The following is a 14217-nucleotide window of genomic DNA, read 5'->3' as shown; positions in this document are numbered from 1 at the left end:
TCTGAGGAAATGCAGATGTCTCATGTGCTTCATTTGGTGATAGTAAGCCCTCAGTTACTACCCCCGGCCTGCGGTCTGGATTTTACCGATTAGACAGGCTTCTCTGAGATATGGATTCCCTTGTTCTCCTCTCTTGAGTGACCTGAGTACCAAATCTGTCTCGCCTTTCTTTTTGCCTTTTCACAACCACAAAAATCAATAAAGAAATTGTAAATGGTATGGACAAAGGAAAGTGAGGCAGAGGTTGTGCAGCCATCAAACTGATCTCCTCTATCCTAAAAAGTCCAACTCAATTCTAGGTCACGCTTTGGGTCTGTCCAGGGGTGCAGACACCACAGAGGGATACAGACCTGACTAAGATCCAAACAATCCAAACACGGAGGCCCAGGATGACATCCAAGTTGCCTCAAAGGCTGCTCACTTTCCCCAAAACATCTTGAGCAGTTCACCATTTTCTCCCACTAATCAATGTTGGCTTTTCCTGTGGCATATCATTATGGGGAGAGAAGCTTCCTAGCTCAAATGACCTACTCTTCTTCTACTTGATGTTACCCTGTATGAGCTTTTGGAGCACTCAGGACAGTTCTAAGACACATGAATACTTGTTTGAACAAAGCTTCCAGCCAGGGGTGGTACCACAGGCCACCCCTGGGGGAGGGTGGAATACTGAATAGGTCCAAGGCACTTGTCTAAGGGTGGTTTCCTGCCACTTCTAGGGAGACTACCCCTAAACATATACACCCCTCACACAAAGGCAGAAACATGGTTACATTTTATTGTCTTCATCCCTAAATGACTTTCTTTCCATCTTCTTCCGGAGCCTCTCCCAGCAGGCTCCGGGATGAGAAATAAGAGCTCAGAATAAGTAAAATGATGAACATAAGTACTACAACAGAACCAGAAATACACCGTAGGTGGGAGAGGACAAAGGAGATGAACATGGAAGAGAAATCCTTAACTTTCTCTCTATTCCCTAATCCTCTTGTGATCGTGGGATTATAAAACATTTCATTTTAAATCCCTCTCAGAGATCTATCACCGTGCACTGGAGGTAACAGAGAGGGAAGTGCTCTGGGTTGGCTGGATGACATACGGACTTCTGAGACAGGTCACCTCCTTACCTGACGCAACAAATATTAGCACCTGCTACATCAGACCCGGTCCAATCTGCATACACAGGGAAGAGGCAGAGAATGGTGGCTGCCAAGGATGGGGGAGCGGGAATGGGAGTTCACGTTTAATGGCTAGTTTCAGTTTGCGATGATGAATGAGAGCGCTCTGGAAATGGATGGTGGTTATGATTGTACAACCACTCTGAATGCACTTAATGTCACAGAACTCTACATATGAAGACAGCTCAATGGGTAAAGCTTATATGTATTTAAATAGAATAAAAAAAGTTCTTTAAAGAACAGACTTTTTTCTGAATTCTTTTTTAAAGATTTATTTTATTTATTTATGCACACAAGAACTGGGGTCTGTGCCAGAGGTGCAGGGTGGAGCTATGTAAGAGTGTAACAGGTACAGGTTTCATGGACTCCGCCCCCACTCCAGATGCTGGAACTCCAAATCCCATCAGTACCAAGGAGAAGCACGCTGGGACGTGAGGGCGGAGCTGAGCAGCCAGGTTGGGTTAAAACCGGACATGTGGGCTCTTGGGGGAGACCTGGTGGTTCGCAGCTGATTGTTTTGGCTCTCAATCGGTTTTCAGCGTGCCAATGGAGTCCAAGTCAGCAGAACTGGTAGAACATCCTAGTTAACCTGTGTTTCTCTCCCTCTTTCCCTGGGTTATTTTTTTATCTTTCTCCTTATAAATAAATCCATTATTTAACCTTTTGAGAGTTAATCATAAGCGCACGGGTGAAGACCCACAGACAGGCAACCCAATTCACATTGGGGTACCCTGTAACAAGAGGACTCACTAGAGAGAGTGAGGAGCAGAATAGGCAGAAGAACTGAAATACACGGTTAAGGGGAGCAGCGGGGGATGGGATGCAAGCCTCACACCACAGTGACTGGCTATAGCTTGAGTGCTGAGACTTTAACCTTTGTGCCACCAGAATTCAGGCCCTTCTGAATTCTTTTGCATATGTTGCCAGCTTGTCATTAAAACGTTCTGCCTGGTAGCCCAACATCCAGAAATCCCTCTCAGTTCTGGGCACACACCCCATGGAGATGTGTTCCCAGCCAGTGCTCACCAATGCCAATCCCTCAGCAGTTCCCAAAGGCAGTCACTTACTCACGCTCCACCCACCCCATACTCCACCCCGCCCGTCCCCACCCCCCAATCCCAGGTATATGAATAAAATCTGTCCTTTACCAAGACACAGATCTAGACAATGAGCTGCTGGAGGGCAGTGAGGATTTCTCAGAGAGACATTCTCTATGGTTTGAGGTCTCTAAGCAGGCCCACATGGCCTGTTTGTGCCGCAGGTGACATGCTTACAATTAAATGAAGTAGGAAACAATCAGCTCAAAGCATAGTCCAGAAAGTCCGAGACACACACTGTGCCACTCTCTCAATATGTGCTCATATACCAAACCTGCCATGTTGGAGCAGGTCTCCAACAGCACAGAAATGAACAGGTTCTAGTTCTGGTCAGACTGGGGTCTGATTGGAGAGCTGCTGCTTGCTGGCTGACCAACCTTCAGCAAGTGATTTGACTTCCAAGTGCTATGAGTCTTGGTTTCTTGAAATGAAGATACTATCATTCGCCTTAAAGGGTTATTGTGAGGGATGATGAGATTACATAAGGAAAGAACGTACTGCACAGCAGGATTCATCCTTATTCTTATTTCAACCCCAGAAGCTTTTCTGAAATGAATCCACATTAAAATATAAATGACTTGGAAAAAAATTGTAAATGAGATGGCAAAATGCACAAAATGATGTAAAAATAAACTAACATATATAAAAGAATATATGCTACTAATAAAATAAAATGCTACTAATAAAAAATACATATAAATGACGTGTATGAGAGCAATCTTTGTTCTGGAGAAAACTGAGAGAGCAAAGAAAAGAAGGGCTTACTAGAGGCCTAAGGGGATAAGGGACAGACAAGGTTCTGATCCACAGGTTGGCTGTTCCCCTTGCAAAAGGGCCATGTGGGTCTAAGGTAGTTTCCAGTGAAAAGTGACCTTGTTACTGTTCAAAGGGCTTTCTCCAGCTTCTCCAAACCTTGGCTAGACAGAACCCGCCAGCTGTGCTCACCTAAGTCAGATGAGAGAGATGTGGCCAGCTCTGTTGCGCAGCCTGCATGTTGCTTTACTCCCAACCAGTCACCCACCACAAAGCAGTTTTTTCTCTCCTGGACATACCAGACAAGTTGCCTTCCACCCTTTGGTGATTTCTCCTAAATCTGAGTAATGACCATCACTGTAATTACTATACCTATCTTCAAGGGGACCACCATGGCATAAAAAGACCAGGGAGAAGAGACAAATGTGCTGGCTTCCTCGCTCAAACACTATGTACCTCTAATTCTGCCTCGCACTGCTTAGGTTTTGGGGGTACCCCTGCTCACCCCAGTTTTGAAAACTCTTTCGTGAATTGAAGACCAAGTACTACATGCTTCAGCCACTTTCTGATTTCTTACAAATGTGCCTTGAAAGAAAGAGTAGGTGGACAGTGAAGAGAGAAAATGAAAATCTTTCTTCTTACAATCTGGCTTGGCATCTGCCCATTTTACCTTCAGAGGTGCACTGGCAGACAAATAAAAGCTGTTAGAAGAGACATGTGTCTTGCAGTGAGGTAATTCAAAGCCTGCATTCCTCTCATCACCCAAAAAGAAGTAAAGGAGGAGACCTAGAAACTAATTCCACCTTCAGAGAAGAAAGCAGTCTAGTCTTCACCTGAGCTTTCCCATGTCCATATCATGTTCATAGGAGGTACTTCAATTTGGGTGGAAAAGTAACTCTCCAATGTGCAGCACCAGACACTAAAGGATGGTTAACATGCCTGATCCCCACATAATAAAGGGGAGCACATAGTGATAATTAAATCTTTCTCCCAAACATTTCTGGAGGACAGTACCACCGAGTTGAGAACTACTGGGTAAGAACCTGTATTATTTTACGTCCCACACTGTTCAACCATACAAGGCATGCTTTGTTGCTAGAGGGAAAGGGCAAGTCACAAGAACATTTCATCTGTGTCACTAAACAAGAAATTCCTGAGCCCCTTCTAAGTGTTCAATGTTTTTGTAGGCACAGTGAGGGATCAACAGGAACTACAGATCATGACCCTACTTGTAAGGAGGTGATAGGAAAAATAAGATCATAAAACAATATTCAATACCAATACCAGGTGATATCTAATCAATGTCAAACTGCAAGAGGTGTGAGAGGTGAAGGGTGACCAGTGAGGAAGTTTTATGGAAAAAAAGAGGAGTTGAGTGGCTTGAAGGTCATGAGGCTTTCTTCACTCAGTCCTGCTGATCCTTAGTCAGTCTCTGTATGCACAGAAAACTTCTCTAAGCCCATGGTTCCAGGAGCAATTCAGCAATTCAAGCCTTCAAGTCTTATCCTTTAGTGGTTCCTGGTGGAAGAAGGTGTGAGGTCTTGTGCATTGTTCCTCAGAAGACCAAGTAAAGTCAGGTGTGCTTTATGGAGGCCTTAAAGGCAAGATGCATGTGCTGCCATACCCATGTGCTTAGTCACAGACTCTGAATGGTGGGGGCTCCATGGTCATAGAAACCCCACCTCACCTGCCACCTCTGGCCCTCTAAGATTCTCCTGTAGTGGGAACATGTACTTCCCAGATGAGTCTGAGGTCCTAACTACCTCTTCTGTTAAAGGTCTTCTGACTCCTCCCCCACAACCATCACCACTTTTCTCAAGCAAAGAATCTCCATTTCCTCCAGTCATTCATCTCTCTCTAGTCACTAAAGGCTCTTCCCGCAGGCTGTGCCACTAAACACTCCTCACAGCCCATCCTACTGTCTTCTATGCTGCCATCCTCCTGACATTTAAGCTGTTTCTGGAGTCTGGCTCCTCCAAGAAGTCCAAGACTGTGGCTTCCCCAACTCTATTTCATCTCAAGCATGCAAAATCAGTAACACTCCCCCTACACACCCCACTCATCCTTGTACACAATGTAAATTGAGATCTTATCTATTTATATACTGTATCCATCTAATGTTAGGCTGGGCCTACTTATGCTTGCTTCTGTGAGACATATCTACCTTCCAAATCCTAAGCCACTCAGGCTTATATTACTATCTGGGGACACACACACACACACACACACACACACACACAGTAGAGATACAAGCTTGTAGTAATCATTTCACTATACATATCAAAACATCATGTTATACATCTTAAATATATACAACTTAATTAAAAAATAAAAGTAGGGGGTCTCCCTGGTGGCACTATCATGCTATTGCCTCTGTGGTCTGAGTTCATCCCTGGGCAGGAAGCTGACCCACATGGTGCAGCAGACCACTCCTGACTCACCTGCTGCTCTCCTCAGCAATGTATTTCAGTAGATCTGCCTGTCCCACTTCCCACTCTGTCTCTGGTGAATTCTCTCACCCCTGAACCCCTGGCCTGTACCCCAGTTCTTCTATGCATAAATAACTAAATCTTCAAAAAAAAAAAAGTAAAACTTTTAATGATAGGCCCTTCTTCCTCATAGACTCTCTGTAAACAACAAGCACACCCACCCTCCCTCTGCAGAACAACATGTGAGTCCAGAAACCCTATGCTCAAAGGATAGAAGAAATAAAATGAAAGTCACCAGTAACATGCTCTTTCCTTTGTAAAGAACCATACCATAACACATCTTTACTCCTTAAAACAAATAAACTTTTCTCCTTCTCCTACCAGAATGTTCAGAAGAATTCTTTTGGAAATTAAGACTAGAATTTCTACCCATCCTCAGGTTTCTGGCCCTTGGCTGTTAACCAAGAGCTCCACCCTAAGAATGGCCCCATTCCGGTCTCCTGGTTCTGGCCATCGCCAAATTCTACCTGCTGGCGGTGAACAGGTAGGTCTTCTGATATATAACTTATTTCTTTATCAACCAACCAGTAAAAAGTAAAATCAAATCTTTTTCTATGCTTTTAAAACTTGTTAAAATTTTCTGCTTGTCCTTAACATGGCTTGCAATTTACATATATATATATATATATATGTATATACATATATATATGTGATAATTTTTATTACTGTCTTTCCCACTACCTAGACTATAAGAAAACCATGTTCATCATGTTCATTGCTACATCTTCTGCACCTCCTTCTCTATCTTTCCTCAAACAGAAAATTTTACTTACAGTTAGCAAATATAGCCTGAGGCTGCCTGGCCACAGGACAAAATCTCCAGGGATTCTCTGGGCCACTATAATTCCACCCCTTTCTCCTCTCCTCCCTCTACTACTCTCTACCCTTATTAAGAACAAAGAGCATCAATTACCTTCTCAATTACCCTGTGGAGGAGCTTCCTATGGATGGGAGAACCCCAGGTTCAAGTCAAGGACTGGTTGGTTCAGAAGAAAGTGGCAGAAAGAATAGGAGAAAAGAGAGTATGTATGTGGGCTGTGGGCAGGGTCCAAGTCTCTCATCAAGAAATGTTTTGTGTCTTCCTATATTCTGTGGATATTCAAGAAATGCTCTCAGAGTTGACTTTTTACTTTATTCAACCTGGGGAAGAAAAGAAATTCTGAGGGAGTTGGGGGTGTGAAGTAGATGCTGCAGAGAGGAGAAGAGGAAAACACTGAATATCACATTTCAAGATGATTTATGGTAACAGAAAATGAGTATAATGTAATCAGATCTAACAAAAACATCCCCATCCTGAAGATTCTAAGATATTGAGGAAAGTAATGATAAGAAGATCAGAGCTTGCAAAGGTTATTTCTCAGGTAGAGTTCTGATTAAGTATGTCTGTACCAACCACAATATTACATGCTTCCCATAGTATCTAGAATCTGATTCTCAAAACAGCAACTGACTGATAATTGACTGAGTACTGACTGGAAATTGATTGATGTGGAAAAGGGTATTACTGATAGTTTTCTCTAGTACCTCTTTGTCTGGAGACAGAAAGATTAGTCAGGCAGACTCTCTGATGGCTTCTGGAAATGTTCTCCAATTCCAGGATTGTTTTATGTTTCTTGGTTGAGAGGTTACTGCATTCCTTATTTATAGACCTGTTCTAGAATGCAAGTTTATAACAGGCAGGTGTACATTTCCTACCATCTTGTCCACAAGATGACAATCAAAGAAATATATATCCAAGGTATGTGAGTTACCCGTGTTAGGCACACAGGTCAAAGCTGAAGGAAATAGAGGTCAGATCAGGTAGGCACCATGTCTAACTAAGCCCCTGGGACATGTGTGAGGGGGTGGAGACCAGCTGGTTCTCTTAGTGACCCTCTTACTGTTACAAGAACCTCCCTTCCATCCATCACTGAGATCTATGACAATCTGGCCTATTCCACCACATAAAGGACGGTGGTGCCTATTCCTTCATTTGGGGAATGGCTGGACACCTAGTTCCAGCAAAATTCGCTGCACTCATCCTTCCCATCATTTTCCCAAAGAAGCATTTCAATTCACTCCAAATGCCACTAGTTCCCCAAACAGCCCCACACCCCATCTGCAGTTCCCTAGGGGGAAAAGTAACTACTTACTGTCATAAGTTGCATGAGGTCAGTCTTCCCATTCCCCTTGCCTGAGGCAGCTGTCACTAACTTGGGGACAGCTAACACATCAGAACACAGCAGCAACCCCATGTTGCTCAGGAGCCTAGAAATACACGCATTCCACTGCCAGCTTTCCAAGTGGTGCAGGCTCCACAGACTTAAGAAGAGGGAAGGCAGGGGAAGAGACCTCTCCAAAGAACAGACACAACAAAACACAATTACTTGAAAAAGAACATCTCTGTCAGCACTACTACCAACAAGTCCCTCTTGACTATGCTCCATGTTATTTCAATACAGCAACAATGAACACAGTTCTATAGTTTCAAGGACACTGCAGTCTAAAACTTCCAGCTGGCTGAAGAGAAAAGAGAAGTGGTTTGAGTTTTGAAGTGGATCAACCCAACGAAGCGATGCAAAAGGAAAGAGGTCAGTCTAGGGTCTGCTCCTTGTCCCATCCACTTCCACAGATACTTATCTTGTGTAAGAAGCCCAGAGTTCCAAGTCAAAAGATTCTTCTGGAATATAACCAAGTTTAGGACACAAAGAAGGTTTGAAACAAAATGACCAAAATTTCCCTTCAGTGACATTACTACTTCAAGGGCATCACTCACATGGAAGTTTCCAGAACTCTGTTTACCACCAAACAGATTTGATTCAAAAAAAAACAACTCAGAAGAGATATAGTCATATGTACGTGTGTGTGTGTGTGTGTGTGTATGGGTAAAAGGAAACCCAATAAGCATGGCATTTACTGAATGCTTTCTCTAAGCAAGCATTTTACTACTTGTTATGACATGCATTTATTCAATAAACATTTGAATAAATGAGTCCCCACTATGTGGAAAACACTGTTAGAAGCATTGGGGATGCAAACATGAACAAAAAGTTAAAATCCAGGCTTTTGCTGAACTCATATTTTAGTTGGAGTTGATAAAAATATATGTCAGTTGGTGATAAATATTACAAAGTAAAATAAAGCAGACTAAGGCAATGCTATATAAAATTATATATATAAATAGAGCAGGGAAGAGAGTGTTATTTTAGATACAGTTGTCCTGGATGGTTTCTCTGATTGCTATTTGATAACAGTAACAACAGTAAGTGCTACCATATGGCTACTATGTGTCGGAAACTGGACTAAGTACTTAACATAAAAGTATTTCATTTAATCCTCAACAACTCTGAGTTCAGGGCTATTACCATCTTCAGCAGAAAGATGAGAAAATGGAGCCTTACAGAGGCATGGCTCTTGGCAGAATCTGCAGTAAGGGGGAAAGACGAGGGCAAAGCCAGTGAGAAAGCCAGGACTTGAGCCCCATGTACTGTGCTAGTTCAGAAATGTGGTCTCAAAGAGGTCAAGTCTCCCCACACATGGTAAGAAATTAGTGCAAGTCAGTCTTCTCTTCAGACTATTACTCCTGTCACTAGGTGAAGACCAAACCTCATTTTGAAACATGAATAGAAAGACAACCTGAACTCATTAAAGCCAGTTAATAAATGCTGAGTATGTTCCTCGCCCATCTCCCTCCCCAGGTCTCCAACCCAAGATGATACAGCAAGGGAAACACCCTTTCTGCTAATTCTCTAGGTTACCATTTCTCACTGGAAAACAGAAAAACAGATAGGAACAGAACAAGAGGTGACTGAGTCAGCTGCTCCACAGTGCCACAGCAGCCCTGAGGTGCAGTGGAGGGGACAGGCCCTGAGGAAAGGTCAGCAGCAAGGAGAAAGCAGCATCTCTCTAGTCCCATTTCAAAGAAAGCACAGCTCAAGTGCTGGAGCTCTGGGGTGGTAGTGGGAGAAGGAGAAGACTTTCTTAAGAAACCTGAGGCAGGAAAGACAGAAACACGGAGAGCAAGTCACAGGACCAAGAATAAGGCAAGAGGCAATTGAGGAAGGAGGCTAACATTGCTTCAAGCAGAGCAGTCCAGAAGGGAATTGCCATATCCAAGGTCAGGGGGTATTTGCAGAACTGCTGGAAATCTCAGGTTGAGGGTCCAGCCTATACTACCAAAAGAGGATAAAGGAACAGAGAAATCCAAGCAGAATCCCACAAGGTTTAAGCCAAAGGTCATCATTTGGATCCACCCATTTTTTATTGTATTGCAGTCACCACAGCCACAGGAACCTGTAACCAGAGTTAATCAACAACCAAGGTGGGAAGGGAAGGTGGAGGTTCATCCTAGTATGGAGCCTGTTTTTTCATCTTAATAACCCAACTGGCTGGAGTTTAAGCTGACCTAGAGAATCTCCCTTCTAAAGACTTCAGATCCCATTTCCACCAACACACACACACACACACACACACACAGAGATTAATTTAATGCTCAGTTTCCCTCCTCAGCAACTTAGCACTTTATCTTCAGCAAGTCAGGTCTCCTAGCCTAACACTGCACCAAACAAATTATGACCTGAATGGCAAGAAAAACTGTGTCACCTAGAGAAACCCAATTAACGACATGACTCTGCTCTCTTCAATTCTCTTCCAGTCATATCCGGGGCACCTGTGTGGTTGACCGCCTTTTCCCGCTACTGGCCATGTTCCTTTCTGGCAGACTCAAAAGCCAGAGGTAATTTAAACATGAGCGCTAGAGAAGATATCCAAACTCAGGGAATCCTGCTCGTCCCACACCTTGGCCTGCTGAGAAAGCCCAAAGGACATGGGGCAAACCATTTCACCTGAGCTGGCAGTCTGGAGTGTTCACCTTGAAATCACTAAGTTGCTCCTTAAGCCAACGCTCCTTGCTGGAGAAAACCATATAAATGCTACTGAAAGCTCCCAAGTGAGGGTGTGCAAGTACCCCAGAAGGGACAATAAGTAGGTATTTCTCCAAGAAATTCCTGCTGCAACCATCTCCTCTATCGGCTCTCTCATTACCCTTTCCTGGAGAGATGGCCATTATCTTCCCTCCCTCCAGGAAACATAAATCCCACTGCTTTCCCAAACCTCCTGATTGATCCCATGCAGCATGTGTTTTGTGTGTGTGCCGACATGTAAACATCCTCTTCCCAACCCATGCTAGAGTTTCTGAACAGAATACAGGCTTCCCTTCCTCCCCCAGTGCACTTGTTTCTCCTCCCAGCCCCACACTGCTGCAGAGTTAGAAATGTAATATTCAGGGACCCTGAGACCGGAAATGCCTGGTTCTGGACTGCTGCTCTTGAAACACGAGAGAAGGGACAGGGAGAGCCGAACGTGGGGATGAGGGCAACGGCAGGCTCTGTGGGGTAGAGAGGGGAGGCTGAAATCCCGACGAGGGAAGCGATACAGTATAGGGGTGGGCGAGGAGGAGAAAGGGTGATGAGGGGGAGGCTGTCAAGACTTGCAAAGTCAAAATCTGAGCAGCCTTAAAGAGGAGGGGGATGAAGATTTAAGTAAATCTTAAAGCAAGGGAGGCTAGACGCAAGGGTGGCAAGAGGGCCAAGAGCAGGTCAGGGGCAGGGGGAGGAACCACAATCGATATTCTGCAGGTGAGGGAGCCCAAGTGAAGGGGAGCCAGAGCGGGACCCTCACACACCTTGAGGAAGGGGGTCCGGAAGCCGAGTCAAGGTAGAGATGGCAGGGAGGTGTGGGGGCGGGGCACCACTGGGTGGGGACCGAACTGGCTCAAGGAATCTGCAGCTAGTAGAGAAAGGAGTAGAGGGTGGGGGCCCGGGGATGAGGTGGGGGTCGCCGAGGGGCACGGGGCTGGCGGAGGGGCGCCGGGGAGCACGTGAGGCGTGCGATCACCCCGCTCCCGCATGGCGAGGACCGGAACCAGGGTGAGGCTGGGGGGGCGGCACGCTCACCCGCAGGGCGGACAGGTCGATGTCGTCCAGGCTGCGGGCGGGGGCTGGGTCGCCCATGGCCTCCGCGGGGAACGGGGCCCCGGGGCCGCTCACGCTCCGGCTTGGTTATTCCACTGCCGCCGTCGCCGCTTCTCCCCCATCGGGGGATCTCGGAGGCGGACTCCACCGCGCCTCCCCCGGAGAACGGGGAGGGGGAGGGCCGGCGGGAGGACCGACCCACCGGCTGACAGAAGCTATCACCCCGGAGCCTGCAACCCGAGCCGCCGACTCTGCTGCGCAGGCGCGGAGTGGCTGAGCACCCGGAGGGTGGGAGAGGAAACGTGACGCGGGCGCGCCGACTTCCCCCTCCCCCTCGGCGCCGACACCTGCGCGCAGGCGCAGGCGAGCGAGCGAAAGACGCGCGCGAGGACTCAGCGACCGCGCAAGCCTGGCGTGAAAGAGTGGGCGGCGGCCGAGGTGGCCTCGGAGCGCGCCCACCAGCTGGCGCGCGTGCGCACAAACGTTTCCTTCCCTTTTCCTTAATTTTCTGTCCTTTCTCTCCCCAGTTTCCTTCTTAGTTCTCCTTAGACACCTATCCTTCCTTTTCCCTCCTCTTTCGTGTGCCCAGCTGCCAATCAAGTCACCCACCTCCCTTTTTGCGGGGGAATGGGGGCGGACCCAACCCCCTCTATTACTAGGGGGGTTGTTATGGTAACTCCCCACGCGAGGGCTGGGTGGCCTCTAGATAGGATGGGCTGTCCACCCACCTAATTGCTATGGCAACAGTGGAGCCGCTGAGGGTGGGGCCTCTCGGTGAGAACTTGGCTGGAGAAACCAGAAGGGAATTAGGAGGTGGATGGAAAGGTCTGACTGCCATAGGAATACCCGTTAGCCCCATCTGTTGTGGGTGTTTTTGAGGAGGGGATCACAGCTCTCCTGCTGCAGACTTGTATCTGTACCTCTCTTAACAAAATGTGCTGCACAAAGGAACTGTTTCAACCATTTTTCATCGACTAATTGCTGTGCGTGGGGCAGGGAGAGGTGGAGGGGAAGAGGCAGGCCCTCCAAATCTTGCTTAGGTCACCTTAGACATGTTGGCACAGCACCTCCAGCCATTAGCTTCGCTGGAGGTTAGATGATTGCTGCTGACTTGCTGTGTGACCTTGAACAAGTTGCTTTTCTTTTCTGGCCTGTGTGATCCCCAAGGTCACTTCTAGCTACAACACAACTTCTAAAAGCCCCCCCTTCCCACCCCCCCACCCCCCACAGACCTTAATATAAGCAATCATTTAGGAGAGTGTGTGAAAACTCCTTGGAAAAGAGCTAATGCCCTACTTTCTGGACCCTTCATATTTAAATGCACATGCAATCCTGCTTCCATTCTTCCTCCATTTTACCTTGCTATTGTCTTTGTAGAAGCCACTATCCCCACTCACCTCCATCTTTATTAGCCTCCTACTTTGCTTCTCTGCCTGACTCCTGTAAGACAGTTCTCCATACCCAGAGTGATTCTCCTAAAACTCAAATCTAATGTCATTCTCCTATTTAATAATCTTCATTGGCTCCCCATTGTCTTCTCAGTAGAGTCTAAATGTGGTTTCAAAGACTCTTCAAGATTCTGCCTGCTTCTCCTGCCTTATTTTTCAGTATTCCACATTCAACCTCATATGTTCTAGCCATACTGAAATACTCTACTCACAGTTCCCAGAACTAAACATACTCTCCTCCAGCCTTTGCACTTGCTGTTTCTTCTACCTGGAACATTCAGACAATGCCCACTCACTGCCTTCTGCTTTGTCCTATATGTTTAAATCAACTCCTGTCAAGCCTTTTTGGACCCACTGTGACTGAGTTTGACTTTTCTGTTTCAGTTGCCTGGCCTACACCCACAGTAACACTTAACACTCTGAATTGTAAATGTCTGTTGAAGATCCTTAATGATAGGAATGTCAATCTTATTCAATATAGGGCCTGGCACCCACTGGAGGTTCAATAACATATAAGAAAATGAAGGCTTCCATTGTCTGGGTAAGTACTCTGATATATAATAACTCAATGTTAAGACCATGGGCGAGTAGGAATAAAACAATGAATTTCAAGGTAATGCTTTGGGCAAGTCATTAACTTCTCTGAGTGAGGCTCAATTCTATCGTCTGCAAATTAGGATAATAACAGAGGTTAGGATAAAATAAAATTAGGTATGTAAAGCACTTGGCATATGTTAGTCTTCAAAAATGTAACTAATGCCTGAATCATAGTGTGTTCAGTAAAGAGATATTGATCAATGAATGAACAAATTAGGATCACAGAGATAGGATAATACCACCCTGAGTCTCAAGAAGCAGTGTAATCTCAGGAGGTGGGGAGTAGATCATGCTGATAATTGATAAAGCTGGGCTATGGATGAGGGTTCACCACCCTACTCTCTGCTTTTATATAAAGTTGTCCATAATAAAAACGTAAAGACAGACAACATGACAGGTGCAGCCTTGGATATTGCATCCCACCAAATTTAAAATATTTAAATAAGATAAATCATAGGAGCTGCGGGGAATGAATGAACACCTTTGGCAACCAGTTGTCCCCAGGATTTCCCACTCACCTTGGGAGGCTAAACTCATTTTCCATCTCCAGAGTCTACAGCCAACTCTTCTCACTGCTTTCTCCCCTGCACTGTGGCAGCCTCCATTCAGGACACTCCAGGATTAATGAGAGGTTGGCAGATAGGTCTTCACACACACACATAGTGTGACGTAGAAGGCATCTAAGCAGAAGCCCCTGACCCGGCTGGGAA

At 45.8% G+C, this 14217-nt stretch overlaps 1 protein-coding gene across 10 annotated transcripts in view; it reads right to left on the bottom strand.

Moving 5' to 3' along the window:
- Positions 1-11743, bottom strand: part of MINK1 (misshapen-like kinase 1) — a 45935-nt gene extending 34192 nt beyond the window's left edge. For 6 of the 10 annotated variants that reach the window (XM_012726299.1, XM_012726300.1, XM_012726303.1 and 3 more), the window contains exon 1: positions 11445-11710. In XM_012726299.1, coding sequence (XP_012581753.1) covers positions 11445-11501 — 57 coding nt within the window. In that variant the 5' untranslated portion in view covers positions 11502-11710. Of the gene's footprint in view, positions 1-11444 lie in introns of all 10 variants that reach the window. The other 4 variants (XM_004684715.1, XM_004684717.1, XM_004684718.1 and 1 more) reach the window with 1 other exon arrangement.
- Positions 11744-14217: the final 2474 nt, after the last annotated feature.

This window comes from Condylura cristata, unplaced genomic scaffold (genome assembly GCF_000260355.1).
Source record: "Condylura cristata isolate star-nosed mole 26May11 unplaced genomic scaffold, ConCri1.0 scaffold00017, whole genome shotgun sequence".
Lineage (NCBI taxonomy): Eukaryota > Metazoa > Chordata > Mammalia > Eulipotyphla > Talpidae > Condylura > Condylura cristata.
This window is presented reverse-complemented; position numbering and strand designations above follow the sequence as displayed.